General features: G+C 37.9%; 1 protein-coding gene across 2 annotated transcripts in view; it reads left to right on the forward strand.

Moving 5' to 3' along the window:
* Positions 1–17,956, forward strand: part of CDH7 (cadherin 7) — a 340,655-nt gene that overhangs the window by 304,865 nt on the left and 17,834 nt on the right. For both annotated transcript variants that reach the window (XM_089671067.1, XM_089671068.1), the window contains exons 9-10: positions 2,250–2,371; positions 9,423–9,537. In XM_089671067.1, coding sequence (XP_089527193.1) covers positions 2,250–2,371; positions 9,423–9,537 — 237 coding nt within the window. The remainder of the gene's footprint in view (positions 1–2,249; positions 2,372–9,422; positions 9,538–17,956) is intronic.

Here is a 17,956-nt window from a genome sequence, read left to right on the forward strand (position 1 = left end):
TTCGGTAAACAGTAGAATGATGTGCTTTACCGAAAAGCTCTATCTTGGTCTCATCTGTCCACAAGACGTTTTCCCAGAAGGCTTTTGGCTTACTCAAGTACATTTTGGCAAACTGTAGTCTTGCTTTTTTATGTCTCTGTGTCAGCAGTGGGGTCCTCCTGGGTCTCCTGCCATAGCGTTTCATTTCATTTAAATGTCGACGGATAGTTCGCGCTGACACTGATGCTCCCTGAGCCTGCAGGACAGCTTGAATGTCTTTGGAACATGTTTGGGGCTGCTTATCCACCATCCGGACTATTCTGCGTTGCAATCTTTCATCAATTTTCCTCATCCGTCCACGACCAGGGAGATTAGCTACAGTGCCATGGGTTGCAAACTTCTTGATAATGTTGCGCACTGTGGACAAAGGCAAATCTAGTTCTCTGGAGATGGACTTGTAACCTTGAGATTGTTGATATTTTGCCACAATTTTGGTTCTCAGGTCCTCAGACAGTTCTCGTCTCCTCTTTCTGTTGTCCACGCTTAGTGTGGCACAGACAGACACACAATGCAAAGGTTAAGTGAACGTCTCTCCTTTTTATCTGCTTTCAGGTGTGATTTCTATATTGCCCACACCTGTTACTTGCCCCAGGTGAGTTTACAGGAGCATCACATGCTTGTAACATTCTTATTTATCCGCAGTTGTGAAAGGGTGCCAATACTTTTGTCCAGCCCATTTTTGGAGGTTTGTGTGACATTATGTCGAATTTGCTTTCTTTCCTCCCTTTTTTTGTTTTGTCCCAATACACACAAAGGGAATAAACATGTGTATAGCAAAACATGTGTTAATGCAATACGTTTCGTGAGAAATACATGATTTCCTGGAGAAATATCAAGGGTGCCAACAATTTCGGCCATGACTGTATATACATACAGGATTTTGTATTTCTAGGTAAGAGGCATGCGCAAGCCGAGTATGCACCCTACCTGCGATGCCATTCTCAGCCACGGCTGTCAGTTACCGGGTCCTGGCCGGTGATTACCGAGGATCTCCGATGGGGAGGAGGGCTGCTTTGTTTACTAACAGTCCTCCTCCCTGTTGGCTTGGGCACACTGTGTGCTTACAGTGAAGCACCAATACACCACCCCCCAGTAAAACACTCCCAGCACACAGTTAACCCTTTGATTGCCCTCATGTTAACCCCTTCCTTCCCAGTGCCATTAGTACAGTGTCAGTGCTTTTTTGTTAACACTGATCATTGTTTTGGTGTCACTGGGGATGTCAGTGACACCAAGTCAGCTCCCCCCAGTGTCAGAATTCCCACTGAAGTTCTGCTATAAGTCGCTGATTGCCGCCATTACTAGTAAGAAAAAAAATTCCAGTATATATACCACCATTTGAAAACGCTATAACTTTCAGGTAAACCAATTAATTTACACTTATCTGGATTTTTTTAGCAAAGACATTTAGCAGAATACATTTTGGCCTAAATTTACAACTAAATTTTATTTCTTAAATCTTTTTTACTGGATATGTTTAATAGCAAAAAATATATTGCTTTTTTTTTTTCAAAATTGTTGGTCTTTTTTTTTTTTATAGAGCAAAAAATAAAAAAACGAACAGGTAATCAAATACCACTAAAAGAAAGCTCAATTCATGGGCAATAAAAGGATGTAAATTTAATTTGGGTGCAGCGTTGCTTGACCGCACAATTGTTAGTTAAATTAACACAGCGCTGTAACTTAAAAAATGGCCTGATCAGGAAGGGGGGGGGGGGGGGTAAATCCTCAGGCTGGCAAGTGGTTAAATTAGAGTTGAATAACAAGCTTTTCCTCCAGTAGACTTCACGGGGTTGAACATTTGTAAATTTCAAGACTTGCAAAGCTGTTAGCGAAAAACCCAGACAGATTAACTTATCCCTAGTTACTACTTGTAGTGGAGTAATAGGCAATGATTACAATTTGGCATTTTTTGCACTGGTCAGACAACTGCTGTAGTACTACAAACAGAAGATTACTAAAGCTGGTTGTCTGTTCAGAATAACTGTCTTGCAAATGTCATGCACGCCATTTAGTATGATCATGTATTTCCTTGGTTATGTGCAAAATCCTTTCATAATATTTTTAATTTAATGATGTTTTTACTGCTAAGAAACATGTTTTTTGGTTTATTGTGTTTCAGTGAATCATGATAAAATATGTATACAATGCTTTTGCAAAGTTATCAAAAGACAGTTTGTCAGCTTCATTTTTTCTTTATTATTTTCCAGAAAACCCAGCACAGATTGGAAAAGGCTATGTTTCTATTAGCATACTAGATATTAATGACAATGCTCCTGAGTTTGCCATGGAATATGAGGCAAATGTTTGTGAAAATGCTTCTCCAGGACAAGTAAGTATTTATGAAGTGTTTTGTATCACCTTCGCCATCATTGCTCAGGCTGCTTAGTGACTGAGGGTGAAACAAATGTTCATGCCTGAACACAATTGTGCAACTTTGACATACATCAGTAATTGCAACTACTTGTGTATCCAGGTGGATTATACATTGTTTACTTTAGGGCCAATTGGGCTTTTATTTGATGGTAAATAACATATTTTGTTTTTTTTTATCCTACCTAAAACACACTGACAATGACACTAACTGACAATGTTACTAATGTAAAAATTTTTTTTTTTAAATCCTACCAAAAATATACTAACCCTGACTCTTTACCGCTACCTTTGACCATGACCCTTGACCCTCACCTTTGACCTTTAACTCTGACTTTGACTCCTAGTCTTCATGTACACTGTGCATTTTAAAAAAGCCAGTAGTGTTAGCTGTATAAAGTCACATTAAAAGTGCAGGTTTTTCTGAATTGTTAGTGTTTTTGTGTTAGTGTTTAGCCGTGTTTTTCCGCATTTGTGGTTTTTACCATATTTTAGCATTTTTTACAAAAAATAAAGTAAACTTTTTGCTCAAAACAACGCCCAAAAATGCTGGTTTGCAAACGTTAGAGCGTGTTTGCAGCTGAAAAACTCTTCTAGAAACTCACTAGTTCTGGGTTCTTTTGCCAGCCAAAAAATACCCCTGCCAAAAAATTAAAGCCTATGTGTGGGGAGTTCACTGGCTGTAGAAAAAAAGCCAAAAACAGCAGCTGTAAAAATGTCCAGTGTGCATGAGGACTAAAACTAACCCGGACACTGACCTAGATCAAACCTCTTTTTGTTTATAACTTTCCCCTTTGCAAGAAGAGAAAGAAACAATGTACAGTTAGGTCCATATACAGGGTGCAGCAACATAACTTCCTTTTTTGAAATGCGTGCCATTCAGGCTGTAGCAGCCATAGCGGGGCGGGAATGGTCTCAGGCGACAGGCGTAGTTCTAAAGTTTTCTAGACCGGAAATCAATTGTTACATGGGTCACTACGTTCAGACAAACCACGAGTACGACAAGACGAAGAGCTGGAGTCCCTCGACTCATCAGATCACCTGAGAACATCAAAGCAGTGAGAGCTTCAATCTTGCGATCCCCACAGCGTTCTGCACGCAAACATGCGTCTGCCCTTGGACTTTCGGATCATTCAGTGAGGCGAATTCTTTACGATGACCTTCATTACCATCCGTACAAGTTGGCGATTCTGCAGGAACTCTCTGAACGCGACTTCAATTCTCGGAGGAACGCATGTGAGGCAGTACTCGAAAATGTCCCTGAGGACGCAATTGTTTTTTACAGTGATGAAGCCCATTTTCACTTGACTGAATGCGTCAACAAACAGAACATGCAAGACCTGAAGGCCAACATCCGCGCAGAAATTGCCAACATACCCGCTGCTATGCTGGTAAGGGTCATGAAAAACGTCAGAAATCGGCTTATTCGGTGTATGGACAATGGGGGGCGTCACCTACTTGATATGATTTTCAAAACTGTGTAAAACAGAACTTTATATATGTACCTACATTATTAAAGACAATAAAAACAATTCTGATTCATAAAATGGGTTTTATTGCGTTTTGAAAACAGGAAGCTATGTTGCCGCAACCTGTATATTTGGACACAGGCACAATTTTAGATTTTTTCAGGTATTTGCACACTCTCAGGTTTAATTTGAGGGTATGTACATCCAAATTGGATGAAGGGTTTAGGAATTACAGCTCTTAAGAGTAGCCATCTCCCATTTTTCAAGGAACCAAAAGTAATTGGACAGTTGAATCAAAAGCTGTTTCATGGCCAGGAGTGGGATACTCCTTCGTTATTTCTTCATAAATTAAGCAGGTAAAAGGTCTGCAGTTGATTCTAAGTGTGGTATTTGCAATCTATTGCTGTGAACCTACATCATGCGTTAAAAGGAGCTGTCCATGCAAGTGAAACAAGCCATTGTAAGGCTTCAAAAACTAAGCAAATCCATCAGAGAGATAGCAGCAACATTAGAAGTGGCCAAATCAACAGTTTGGTACATTCTGAGGAAAGAAGAACGCACTGGTGAGCTAAACAACATAAAAAGACATGGACGTCCACAGAAGACAACAGTGGTGGATTATTGCAGGATCCTCTCTATGGTAAAGAAAAACCCATTCACAACATCCAGACAAGTGACGGACACTCTCCAGGAGGTAGACGAATCAATGTCAAAGTCTACAGTCAAGAGAAGACTTCACGAGAGCCATGGGTTCCAGGCTTCAGGCTGTCATTGCTAGTAAAGGATTCTCAAAAAATATTAAAAATGAACATTTTATTTATGATTATAGTAATTTGTCCAATTCAATTTGAGCCCCTGAAAATGGAGGGACTGTGTATAAAAATAGTTGCAGTTCCTAAAATTTGTACTTGATATTTATGTTGAATTAAAGCTGAAAGTCCGCACTTCAAATTCATTTGGATTGTTTGTTTGTTTAATTTATTCTGGTGGCATACAGAGACAAAATTATGAAAATTGTGCCTGTGTCCACATATATATGGACCTAACTGTATCTTTCTCTCCATTCAGAACAGAAAGAAAACACATGGGCAGACTGTACAGTGACTGATCAATGTGATAGCCAATCAGAGGATATCACAGCAATCAGGTGACCGGGAACTGGGAGTACTGGGTCCCGATCATTACTGAGGTAGAGCCCAGTCCCTGTGCTGGGAGCACATTGTGGGGTGCACTCCCAGCACAAAGACAGGGTAAAGCTTTACTTCCATGAGGCCCCGTATGAGCTTACTGTCAGTGGGAAGGGACTAATCCTGTGTGGATTGCTAGAGAGATAAGCTGAGAAGAATGACCCAGAACAGACTTCTGGTTTCATCAAGAGTTTTTTAAGGAGGTATTAAAGAACAATCAAATTTGTCTTACCTCCCAAGTTTGAAACAGGACTAAAAGTACATTTAAAAATATTTTTAGCTTTGTCTGAACAAATATGAAACATAAATAAGAAATGCTGGATATGAGCATTATGCATCATTATATCCAGCTAGCATGTGAAGCTTTAGGCTTCTTTTAACATGATTTTAGTTGTATCCTCATATTTCTTGCAAAGTTCAATAGCTCAAGCTAAATTTTGTAGACACAGGTAAAAGAGTCAGAACATTGGAGTTGATCTACCAAAGGCAATAGACTATGGGTTGGATTTTCTAAAAACAAATAGACTGTACACTTTATAAGTGCAGTTGCACTCTTTTTCCCCAAAACTGTGGTACTGCTCTGCTAATTTCCATAATCCAATCACGTGCAAGCAATAATGCTGTTTCTTTTTATTTTCCTTGCACCTGATTGAGTATTCTTTGCAAAGTGAAGCTTCAACACATTTACTTAGCTCTGGGGAAAATGAGTGCAACTGCATAGGGGTTGATTCACTAACGGTAAATACTGCACGTGCATTTGCTTCAGACCTTAGAAAATGAGGTGAAGCTTCACTTGGCAAAAAATACGCAATCACATGCATGACATATAAAGAAAATATTGCCTGCACATGATTGAATGATGGAAGCCAACAGAACTTCACATCATTCATTAAACTCTGGAGCAACTGCACTTGCAGAGGGTAGCTGTACTTGCATAGTGCTTATGTTTTGTTATGTATTTAATGTTTATTTGTTAAGCAAAAATTGTATACATATGGTGAGTAAACAAATAAAAAACTGTTTAAAATGTATAAAAAGAAAATTGATTAAACCATTATATTCTCCCCTATGAAATAGAACCTATTTTCCATTGCTCGGGTTTAAGAATTGTATACCTTTAAGGAAATACATCTCTAAAATTTTATTTCTGTGAATAACAGAATCTTCTTATGGTGAACATATTTCCATTACCATGCTCATGTAGGAAAATTATAGTAAGATAAGGAAAATAAATTAGACAAAAATAAATCATTTCAGAAATGTTCCCACTTTTAATGTGACCTATAAACTGTACAACTCAATTGAAAAACAAACTGAAATCTTTTTTTTTTTTTTTTGGGGGGGGGGGGGGGAGACAACATAAAAAACTAAAATAATGTGGTTGCATAAGTGTGACACCCTCTTATAACTGGGATTGTAGCTGTGTTCAGAATTAAGAAATCACATTCAAAATCATGTTAAATAGGAGTCAGTACACAGCTGCCATCATTTTAAGTGCCTCCAATTAACCCCAAATAAAGTTCAGCTGTTCTAGTAGGTCTTTCCTTACATTTTCTTAGTTGCATCCTACAGCAAAAGTCATGGTCCACAGAGAACTTCCAAAGCATCAGAGGGATCTCATTGTTAAAAGGTATGTCAGGAGAAGGGTATAAAAGAATTTCCAAGGCATTAGATATACCATGGAACACGGTAAAGACAGTCATCAGTAAGTGGAGAGAATATGGCGCAACACTGACATTACCAAGAACTGGACGTCCCTCTAAAATTGATGAAAAGACAAGTAGAAAACTGGTCTGGGAGAGTGCCAAGAGGCCTACAGCAACATTAAAGGAGCTGCAGGAATATCTAGCAAGTGCTGGCTCTGTGGTACATGTGGCAACAATCTCCCATATTCTTCAAATGTCTGGGCTATGGGGTAGAGTGGCAAGATGGAAGCTTTTCCTTAAGAAGAAAAACATCCAAGCCCGGATACATTTTGCAAAAACACATCTGAAGTCTCCCAAAAGCAAGTGGGAAAATGTGTTATGGCCTTATGAAACCAATGTTGAACTTTTTGCCCATAATTTCAAAAGATATGTTTGGCGCAAAAACAACACTGCACATCACCAAAAACACACTGGGGGGACTGGAGAAAGTACAGAGAAGGGTAACAAAACTGATACGAGGCATGGAGGAGCTCAGCTATGATGAAAGATTAGAGGAACTGAATTTATTTTCTCTTGAGAAGAGGAGATTAAGGGGGGATATGATCAAAATGTATAAATACATCAGTGGTTCATATAGTAAACTCGGTGTAGAGTTATTCACCCTGAGGTCATCACAGAGGACAAGGGGGCACTCTTTACATCTGGAGGAAAAGAAATTTAATCACCAAACACGGAAAGGTTTCTTCAGAGTGAGAGCTGTGAAAATGTGGAATAGACTCCCCTCAAGAGTTGGTTCTGGCCAGCTCAGTGGATTGCTTTAAAAAAGGCCTGGATTCTTTCTTGGATACACAGAATATAACTGGATACCAACATTTATAGGTAAAGTTGATCCAGGGAATATCCGATTGCCTCTTGGGGGATCAGGAAGGAATTTTTTCTCCTGCAGGAGCAAATTGGATCATGCTTTGCTGGGTTTTTTTTTTACTTCCTCTGGATCAACTGTGAGTGTAGGATTATAACTTTTTTTTTTAATGGTTGAACTAGATGGACTTTTGTCTTTTTTCAGCCAGACTAACTATGTACCACCATACCCATAGTGAAGCATGGTGGGGCTGTGATCAAATATGTGTGGGGTGATCTGAAGAGGGCTGTGCGAAGGAGATGCCCTCACAATCTGACAGATTTGGAGTGTTTTTGCAAGGAAGAGTGGGCAAATATTGGCAAGTCAAGATGTGCCATGCTGATAGACTCCTACTCAAAAAGAGTGCTATAATAAAATCAAAAGGTGCTTCAACAAAGTATTAGTTTAAGGGTGTGCACACTTATGCAACCATATTATTCTAGTTTTTTATTTTTACTTCCCTCCACCTAAAAGATTTCAGTTTGTTGTTCAACTGAGTTGTACAGTTTATAGGTTACATTAAAGGTGGCGAAAGTTCTGAAATTATTTATCTTTGTCTAATTTTTTTGCATCACAGAAACCTGACATTTTAACAGGTGTGTGTAAACTTTTTATATCCACTGTAGGTACAGCTGACTTTCTTGATCTGCACAGTCATGATGGGAGGGTCATGATACCTACCGAAAGACCCCTCTAATGTTTACCTAAAGATTTTAGCTTGACTGGAGTACAAATGCATAAATTATTTCCTCCACAATAGAGCTATTAATTATATTGGTAGCTGACCCAACTAAAGCAGGCCATAGATGAGACTATTTTCTTTACTGAAACCAAGGGTTTCAGGAGAGAAAATAGATTTAATGGAGCTGCAGTGTTCTCCCAGCAGGGGGGGGGGTGCTGGGAGCAGTCCCTGCCAAGAGAAAACAGTTATTATTGCTAGTAACCAGGGGCAGACTGACCATTTGGGCTCTCGGGCACTGCCCGAGGGCCCGGGATCTGCAGGTGGCCCCATGAGATGCCCTTGGTACCTTTCATAGGCATTTCATAGGCATTTTTGGGTGTGGGCTAGGACACAGGGGCCCCATGATCCCCTATTGCCCGGGGCCCCATGAGTTGTCAGTCCACCCCTGCTAGTAACTATAGCCACTGGCAATAATCGCATGCTGAAAATCCGATATGCTGGTTGTACTCAAGTCGATTGATGGGTACAACCAGCTTTATAGCATACATTTAATTCAAACTTGCAGGATTGGGTAAGACATAATTCTATAAGACATCTCAAATTCTCAAACAGTATTCATTGAATCAAAGCTCAATTATAAATGACATTTGAAAAAAAATTATAATTTCTCAAAGCGAGCAGCAGACAAATGAAAAAAGATGCAAATTAATGCATTGTAAATACATTTATTTTCAATGTAAGCAGTGTATGTAGCTGGATTTTTCCTGGTATTAGCCTTCTAATGATAGCAAAAGAGAGCAAGGTGACAGAGAGATGGGTTCATCAGCTTTTTCTTTCACTCTCCAGTCCTTGCTGGGAGTGCCAAGACAACTTGTGTTACTAAACTGCATCAGTGTAATCAACTTTCCTTCCTTGTCTTTCCTTCCCTGCCAGACAGAGTTTTGTAGTGTGGCAGAATGTGTAAATCACAGAATTTGATAGATATAAATCCAATTCAATGGCAAGTAAAACAGCCACCTTATATATATATCAACTTTGAATGTAGCTATTTGCCTGGAGATCAGATCTAAAAATGTTTTTTTATATTGTTATTATATTATCCCCAATAATATTTGTTTTTCACAGGTAATACAGGAGATAAGTGCAGTAGATAGAGATGAACCATCAAACGGCCATTGGTTTTACTTCACTTTACCTCCTGATGCAAATAATATTAATTTTACATTACAAGACAATAAAGGTAAGTGTAATATTGCATTACTGAAATAAAAATTTACTTATCTCTTTATATTGAAATACATTTAAAGAATTCCCATTGTAGAATTAGAATTCAAAAGCAGTAGAATTAAAAAGCACAAAGTTGTGAATCGGTAAGGCATAGTAATCTCTATGTAATTGAAAAGTATTATAGATGGTGCATGTGTCTGTGTGTGTATTTTGTGTGTAACCTTTCAAAGAAATGCATTCAATTACGTGGATAAAATAAGGTTAACTTTTAGTTTTCAAAAAACAATACTGTACTTTTTGTGAAAAAATTGAGATAACCATCTCTCAATAAACTCCTTAAGGAGATACTATCATCCATGTACTAATTTATCTTCGAAAGCAAAATCGACACACTCCAATGCTGCAGCTGTTGATGAAGTATGCCTCTACCAAGTAAGCCAGTAGGCAAATGATTTTTAAACAACTTAAAAGTAATCAATTATAAGCTAGTCAAACTTATAAGTGGTTGGCTAAAGCTAAAGATTTGGAAAACAAATGATAAAACAGCACAGTTATGAATTAATAATATTGTACTAATAACAAGTTGGATGAGTAAACTTTATTTTGATTAAAATGTTTATTTTAAACAATTATTCTTTTTTTTTTATAGTTTTTTAAAAAAAATTTTAACTGCATATGATTTTTACATATTTTCATCCTAATATTTGTCACTGCACCGAATACGATTCTCTCAAATTGTTAATGTACTACAGTTTACTGCTTGACATTGCTCTTCATTGGTTTATTAAAATAAGCCTACTGTTTGGGGGTGTGATGGAAGTATATGGATGGATGGAAGGGAAAGCAGACTCTTTCATATGCTAATTTTTTTTAGATCTGTCATGACATCAAGCATGGAAAAATGGGGCAGAGCTTAATAGGATGGGTGAGGGAATTACCTTGTACAAGGGACAAGGCTTAACATTGCCATTCAAAAAAAAATTAACACCTATAGAAATGAAATAAAAAAGGTCAGCCAGGTAATGTCTCTACAGAGTACAGAGCACCTTTGGCGCATATTGCATGTTGTAAGTAAAGTTAAGTAAAACCTAGAGCCGCTGAATGTGGCAGATGATAAGAGCTTTCTTTATCAATTTTATTTCTTTTAAAAAATGCATTCCCAGGCTGCTGAGAATGACACTTAACAGTCAGTTTTCACATTACAGTGTGGACTGCAACAGAGGGTACTTTCTTTAAATACTGGAAATGAATGTTATGTTATTGAAATAAAACTTGTGCACTTTTCTTTTTTATGAAAAAAAGGTTGTACAAATAAAAAGATTTAATTTGGGCAAGAAAATGTACCGTAATTCAACAGCGAATCTGGAGGTGCACTCATTTGGTAAATATACAAGCATCTCACATAATGGAATTAATATTAAAAACGCCTTTGAGATGTATGTATTAATAGGTGCACATGTAATCATTATTTATGTGATGTGGCTTTGCTCCAGTAGAATCTTCATTAGAATGACACACAAGGACACACTTTGGGTTTAGTTGCATGGAAAACTTTTCAAGACACAAAATAACTATGACAGCCTAAAATTATTCAATCAAAAAGTACAATACTATTTCTTTTAGTGTTCTTCATGCTGCTTTGCTAACCTCTCCGGCTCAGTCTTTTTTTCCTCTACAAACAGCGGCTTGCTCGGCCATATAATAAAGAAATGTCATGGTAACTGTTTTCAGTGCAACCACAGATCAACTGTAGTATATTACATCTTCAAGGACATCATTTTGAAAAAATTCATCACTCTTTCCTGCTTGTCAGTGCAATTTATTTTTCCTTTGCTTTAGCACTGTATACTATGTGTGTGCTTGTAGCCTTCTTTAATATTGAAAACATGCACATCATTTTTGAGTATTTATGACCATGTTATTACACTATTTTTGTTATGTATGTACATACATATGTAATTTGATGAGTTGTTTAACAAATGGAGAATCTGTTTATCTTTTTTATAGCAAAAAAGCACAACATTTACATTTATAGATATCTACATTTGAGTTGCAGTTTTCATAAGACATGAGTACATATTTCTTTTTCTTGTACTGTAGACGGTTTGATTAATTCTGGCATTGCCAAAGGGTAATACATTGCTGACAAAAAGTGAGAAATCAAAAGTAATGCTAAATTGCCTGTCCCTCCTCACTATAGCTGTTGATTGAAGATCGGTAGTGTGACATTTGCTTGACTTTGTATCATGTCTAGATTTTGACAGCAACTCTAATGCCTAACAATAAAATATGTTTGGATACAGTATATATATATATATATATATATATATATATATATATTTACTGTACAAATTATGTTTACTTTAGACTTTAATCTAATATGTATGTTAAAATCATCAAAACTGCATTTAACAATTTTTCCTCCTCCTTATATGTATATTTTAATTTAATTCAGAATATATATAAAAATGTATTATTAGAGGAAGTAAAACACTCCAGCTGGGAACTTATTTTTCTAGCCAAACAAGCAAATGTTCCCTCAATCTACACATTTCATCCACAAGTTGGGGCTTAATTGTAGAGGTGAAGAGAAGCAGACAAGGGGATATACATATAACATATATATAACAACTAGGGTGAGGGTTATAAATACCTGCTAAAAACATTTGTTGAAAATAGTAATTATACTTAAAAATTAAGAACAAAATATTAAAATTATATAAAAAGGAATAAAAAGGGAAAAGGGAGTGGATGGGGAAGAGTGAAAGGAGGAAAGAAGATAAGGAAGAGAAGTGGGAGGGAATAGGGAAGAAGGGGGATGGGGACTCTTTGCTTGTTTGTCCAGAACAATATATCTGGCAGAGTCTGAAGTTTCTTGGAGTACAGCAGACTTCTTTTTTTTCCTGAATTCACTTGATTTAAAGGGCACGCGATGAGCCTCTATCAGCGTTTAGCACCCAGATCTTAGGAGGGCAATCAAAGGCTTTGGAACAGTACACTGCATTTTCATGTAGAAAAAAAAATAAATATATATATACACACACATGGGGCAAGGGCATACTTGCAGGAATTTTGATACAGCGTTTAAATCATTCCCCCATACATTTGAAAATATCATAGTTAGAGATGAGAAATCCACTAGGAAATCTGTCCAATCCATTTAAACAATCTTTTTTAACATGTTTGAGACCACCAATCTGCTTCTAGGTTTCTGAATTAACAACAAAATGTGTTAAAATAATCAATAATCGTATTTATTTTTTTATTTATTCATAAAGAAAGAAAAATCACTAATAATCATACAAACAAATCTGAATTTGAAACATTTGAAAAATAGGATGAAGGTTCCACTGCTTGTCTCCCACATGTAATAGTAGAGGGACTGTGGCATTTGAAGTCCTCAGAGATCTTTGTATGTAGGGCAACGCATTTCATGGGATGGCCCACTTCCTCAGAACATTAGATCTCAGAGATATAGATACAATAATCACTTGCACAGTCAAGATTCAATAGCACACAAAATTAAACATTTTATTTGAGACTCATTGGAAAGCCTTGTCCTGGTATGGTTTTCCGGCCCATAGGAAGACCACCACCAGGGAGATATGGATAACTTAAATGGCAGAGAAGTGTTAGATATATAAGGAAAATATCAGAGGCGGACTGACCATTTGGAAACTCGGGCACTGCCCGAGGGCCCGGGGTCAGTAGGGGGCCCCATGAGATGCCCCTGGTAACTTTTTCATAGGCTTTTTTGAGTTTGGGCAAGGACACAGGGGCCCCATGATCCCCTATTGCCGGGGGCCCCATGAGTTCTCAGTCCACCCCTGGATAATATAAATCCTATATGTCCTCGCTTCCAGTGAGAAATTGTGGGGAACAGGATGTCAACCCCATGTAAGCATGAGGGCTGGTTACACACATTGCATGGTCCCAATAAATGGGTGTCCAAATATATTAATATATTTTTATTATATAATTATAACACACAATACCACACTTATATTAAAGTTGGCCATAGACAAATCAAAATTAATTTGGTTCAGCAGGGACTGACTGAATTTTGATCAGTGTGTGGCTGCCTCTGTCCGACAGAAGTATTTTGTCAAATTGACTTTTGTCAAATGGGCAAGTTGGAAAACTGTTGTCGATCACTGCCTGCAGTCAACAGGCTGGATTTACCTAATACCACAGCCATAAAAACTGGTACCTGAAAATCTAACAATAACAGTGCACCATCTATTACAGTAGCATATCACAAAAGGATAACCACCAACTGGATGATTTCTACAGGTAGGTGCACATGATCCACCAACTTCAGATAGTTCAAATAATTCAAAGCCTCTTTCGCTCTACTGGAATGCCAAAACATGGTTTCCCACCATTATCCTATAGCATAATTCTCTTTGCATGTGGAAGTGAGCAGAAGGGGCTTGGGGAACTTTAACCACTTAAGAGCCACCCCAGACCAGATATACTGCTACAGGACGGCTCCGATGCCCCAAATCATGCAAACATACATTTTTTCGCTTTTCCAGGTAGGGGGCATGTGTGCTGGTATTGTCTGCTGGACATGTCAATTACAGAGTCCGCCGGCCGGGACTCGGCAATCGCCAGCAGGGCTAGAAGTGTAAACAACACAGATCTCTCTCCTGTCAGCATGGGCACGCTACTTTGTATTTCTCTGCACACCTCACTACCCCCACCCCACTCCCAGCATGTCTCCCAAGTAAAACACAACACAGCACACATAGTAAAACACACACAGCACACTGTTAACCCTTTGATCACCCCAGATGAACCCCTTCCTGTCCAGTGTCATTACTACAGTGTCAGCACTTTTTATTACCACTGATCACTATATTAGTGTCACTAGAGATGTCAGTGACCGTTAGTCAGTTCACAATTAGTGTCAGAATGCCTGCCACAGTCCCACAGGCCCACTATACAGTAAGTCGCTGATCTCTACCATTACTAGTATAAAAATACAAATTTCAGTATATATACCACGAATTGTAGATACTATATCTGTGCAAAGATGTAGCAGAATACATTTTTGTCTTAAATTTATGAAGACATTTTATTTTTTTAATATTTTTATTGGATATGTTTTATAGCAAAAAGAAACAAATGTTTTTTTTCACAATTTTTTTTTTTTTAAAGCACAAAAAATAAAAAACAGTGAAGTGATCAAATACCACCAAAAGAAAGCTCTGATTATGGGAAAAAAGGGCATACATTTCATTTGGCTGCAGCATTGCATGACTGCGCAATTATCAGTTAAAGTAACACAGTGCCGTATCACAAAAGATGGCCTGGTCAGGAAGGGGGGTAAACTTCCATAAATAAATAATGTTTAACCACTTGCCCAGTGGTTAAACATTATTTATTTATTTATTTTTTACACTGTGGGGTTGATTTACTAAAACTGAAGAGTGTAAAATCTGGTGCAGCTCTGCATAGAAACCAATCAGCCTTCAGGTTTTTTTTTTGCCAAAGCTTAATTGAACAAACTGAAGTTAGGAGATGAGTGGCTACCATGCTCTGAGCACTTAGCTTGGTACCATCTCTTGTGTAGCACCAAGGTACGTACTCAGTCAGTGGCCTAGTGATATAGTTCATTGAAGATAGTCACTGGGCCTGATCTAACATGCATATTGGTCTATCTCACTGCTTCCAGTTCAGTTCTTTAGACATAGGCTTTGAGGGCATATGATCAGAATCTGTTCATCTGGTCTGGGAGCACCACAGAGCATATCCTGTGTGGGGATTTCCCCTATCCCAGTATCAGGATCCATCCACTCAGTTATGAAAGGATAAGTTCACTTGTGGGAACATGTTTCACCCATTTTTAGGGTGGAACATAAAACATGTTCCCACTGATGCAGCTGCTTCACTCTGCCCTCTCTCCCTGTGACAGCAGTATGGGGAGAGGATCCCGGTACTAGCTATCACTTTTGAAAACAGCATGGCTGCATGGGGCATCACCAACATGGCTGTGGCATTCATTCACAGAGTTCTGGGAATTAATGAACTACAAGTACTGACATCCTTTGCGGATGTCAGCTTATAATTCTCAATGAACTACCACAGCACTGTCGAGCACTGTGATAGCTCATTAAGTCTTCTTGTCAGTGTAAAACTGTCTGCTCATATGAGGTATGAGCAGACAGTTTACACTCACAGCCTGCTGGAGTTCTGCATGGCACCAGTGATCTGCTGATCGCTAGTGCAATACTTTACATGCTAAAAGAAAAAAAAAAAGTAATTGCACATTTTTTTACCTACAAAAAAAAGGGCATTTTTTTTTTTTTTTAGGTGAACTTATCCTTTAAGCTCTTCCTTACCTACAGTTAGCCTTAACTATTTGGTCTGATTCACTTCCTTACAGTCATGATTTCCCCCCCTTATACTGTATCAAGTGTGGGAGAATGTACGTGGAATTGTCTTTCACTTTGAGGCTTCCATCAGCCATCTGGCTATCATTTAGGAGAATGACCGTGAAATTGTATGTCCCTGTGAGATTTCCACCAGTCATCAAGCTTTCATTTGAGAGGATACTACACTGAGGGTACATTCTAGAAACATCCTAATGGGAGAATGGGCAATTGCAGGATGTTAGCAAACACCACACTTCTGTGTTGAGAACTGCCCTGTGCACTGCCAAAATATTCCTACCAATTTATTGAGACCCTTCTTTATGAAGCTCAGCACAACTGTTATTGCCATTGTAGATGCCTACACTTGTAATGCAAAAGAAAAGTTAACATTTGTATTAAGTAAAGCCAGGGCTTGCACAAGATTAACCTTTAGCTTGCAGAAAGCTTTCTCCTGCTCCTCAAACTTTCAGTGAAGCCTTTGCAGAAACCAACCCCACCTCATTCTCCCAAGAATTGCCTCAGTTCTGTTGTAGTGCTTGACCTTAGTAATATCCTGATAGTTTCACACTTGTCTAGGTCAGGATTTCTCCTCACTCTAAAACTGTTATACAAAAAACAGACTGAATCTTTCATCAGTTTGGACTTTGGAGGCTTAATTTAAAACATGCATTAGCAATCAGTGTCAGGAGTTCATTCAGTGGGGCATAGTGATGTTCTTTTGTTTCTGTTTGATGAAAAATATCATCCACTTACTACACGATACAGTCTGGCCCAGAAAATGGCTTTAGAATACCAAGCATACAATTGTGGAAATATGTTGAAATGGATTTGAACCCTTATCGCAACCCTTAGATTTGCATTGGCTATCCTCATGTAATTGAATTGAAAAAAAGCCATTAGATATGTCAACTGATGAACAAACCATTCCAGAGGGCTTAAGAGCTGTCATCCTGTCTAAAATGTTATCAACTTTTTATTTTTTTTTTTAAATAGATATTAAACATATTATATATGTGATAGACTTAGAGGGGATTCAGATGTTATTTTATATTGTTTTTGCAGCTGGGGTTGTGTCCCTTCAACCTTAATGATAAATGATTGTGGATTGAGTATTTAATTTGTTTAAACTGCTGGAGGCTGCCATTTTGCTGAATTTCAGAGCTCCTGAGCAAAAATAAATCTTCAAGCTATCAGCAGAGCGACCAATACATTTTTGGCACAGTGACATAAAATAGAGAGCAACTGAGATTGTGCAGAACAGGGTGAGACAGTGTAGTGCTGGATTTTAAGCAGTATACGCACATATTTTTAATGTTTTACATAGCTATACCTGCAAAAGGGGGAAGCATGAAGTGATCTAGCAGGACCTAATTTTCTGACTAAAGTTTGACTTTAAGCAGTAATATAACTTTCTTTTGTTTCCAGTCTCTGTCTGTGCTAGAAAGGCTACACATTGTTCTCTCAGCTTACATCTCTTTTCATTCATTCAACTTCTCCTCCAACACACAATTCTTCTCCATAAACTGGTCAGCCTCATCTCCGTTTGTCACATTCACAAACCTTCACATCCTCACTCACAGCTACTGCAGAAATATGCTTCCTAACATTTTCTACTTGTGCTTTTAGCTCAGATTTCTCAGCATAAAACTAAAGATATTTCTGTTAAGCAATTTCTCTCATTCCCAGCAACATGCTCAAAACATTCGCTATTCTTACTTCCCTTCCTTTTTTAGATGATGGTTTATTCCTTATGTTACTTTTCTAAAAATCACATTGTGTTAACAAATCAGTAAACGAGTCAAAGCATAATTTGCAAGTTTTAAAATCTGCAGAGGCATATTTCTTAAGAAAACCTTCAACTACTTATTTTGCTTTATTAATTACCAATGGAAAGAAAGTTACCTGACAAATAATTGTACACAAGAAGCTACTAAATACTTTACATACGCACACACACCTGCTCCAAAATCAAAATGGGGCTCTATATAACCCACCAAGGAGACACACACACACACAAACTATCAAATAGTGTACTCATTTCTTCTTAACACT

This window comes from Staurois parvus, unplaced genomic scaffold (assembly GCF_062004578.1).
Source record: "Staurois parvus isolate SC_StPar_1 unplaced genomic scaffold, SC_StPar_1.0 ptg000097l, whole genome shotgun sequence".
NCBI lineage: Eukaryota > Metazoa > Chordata > Amphibia > Anura > Ranidae > Staurois > Staurois parvus.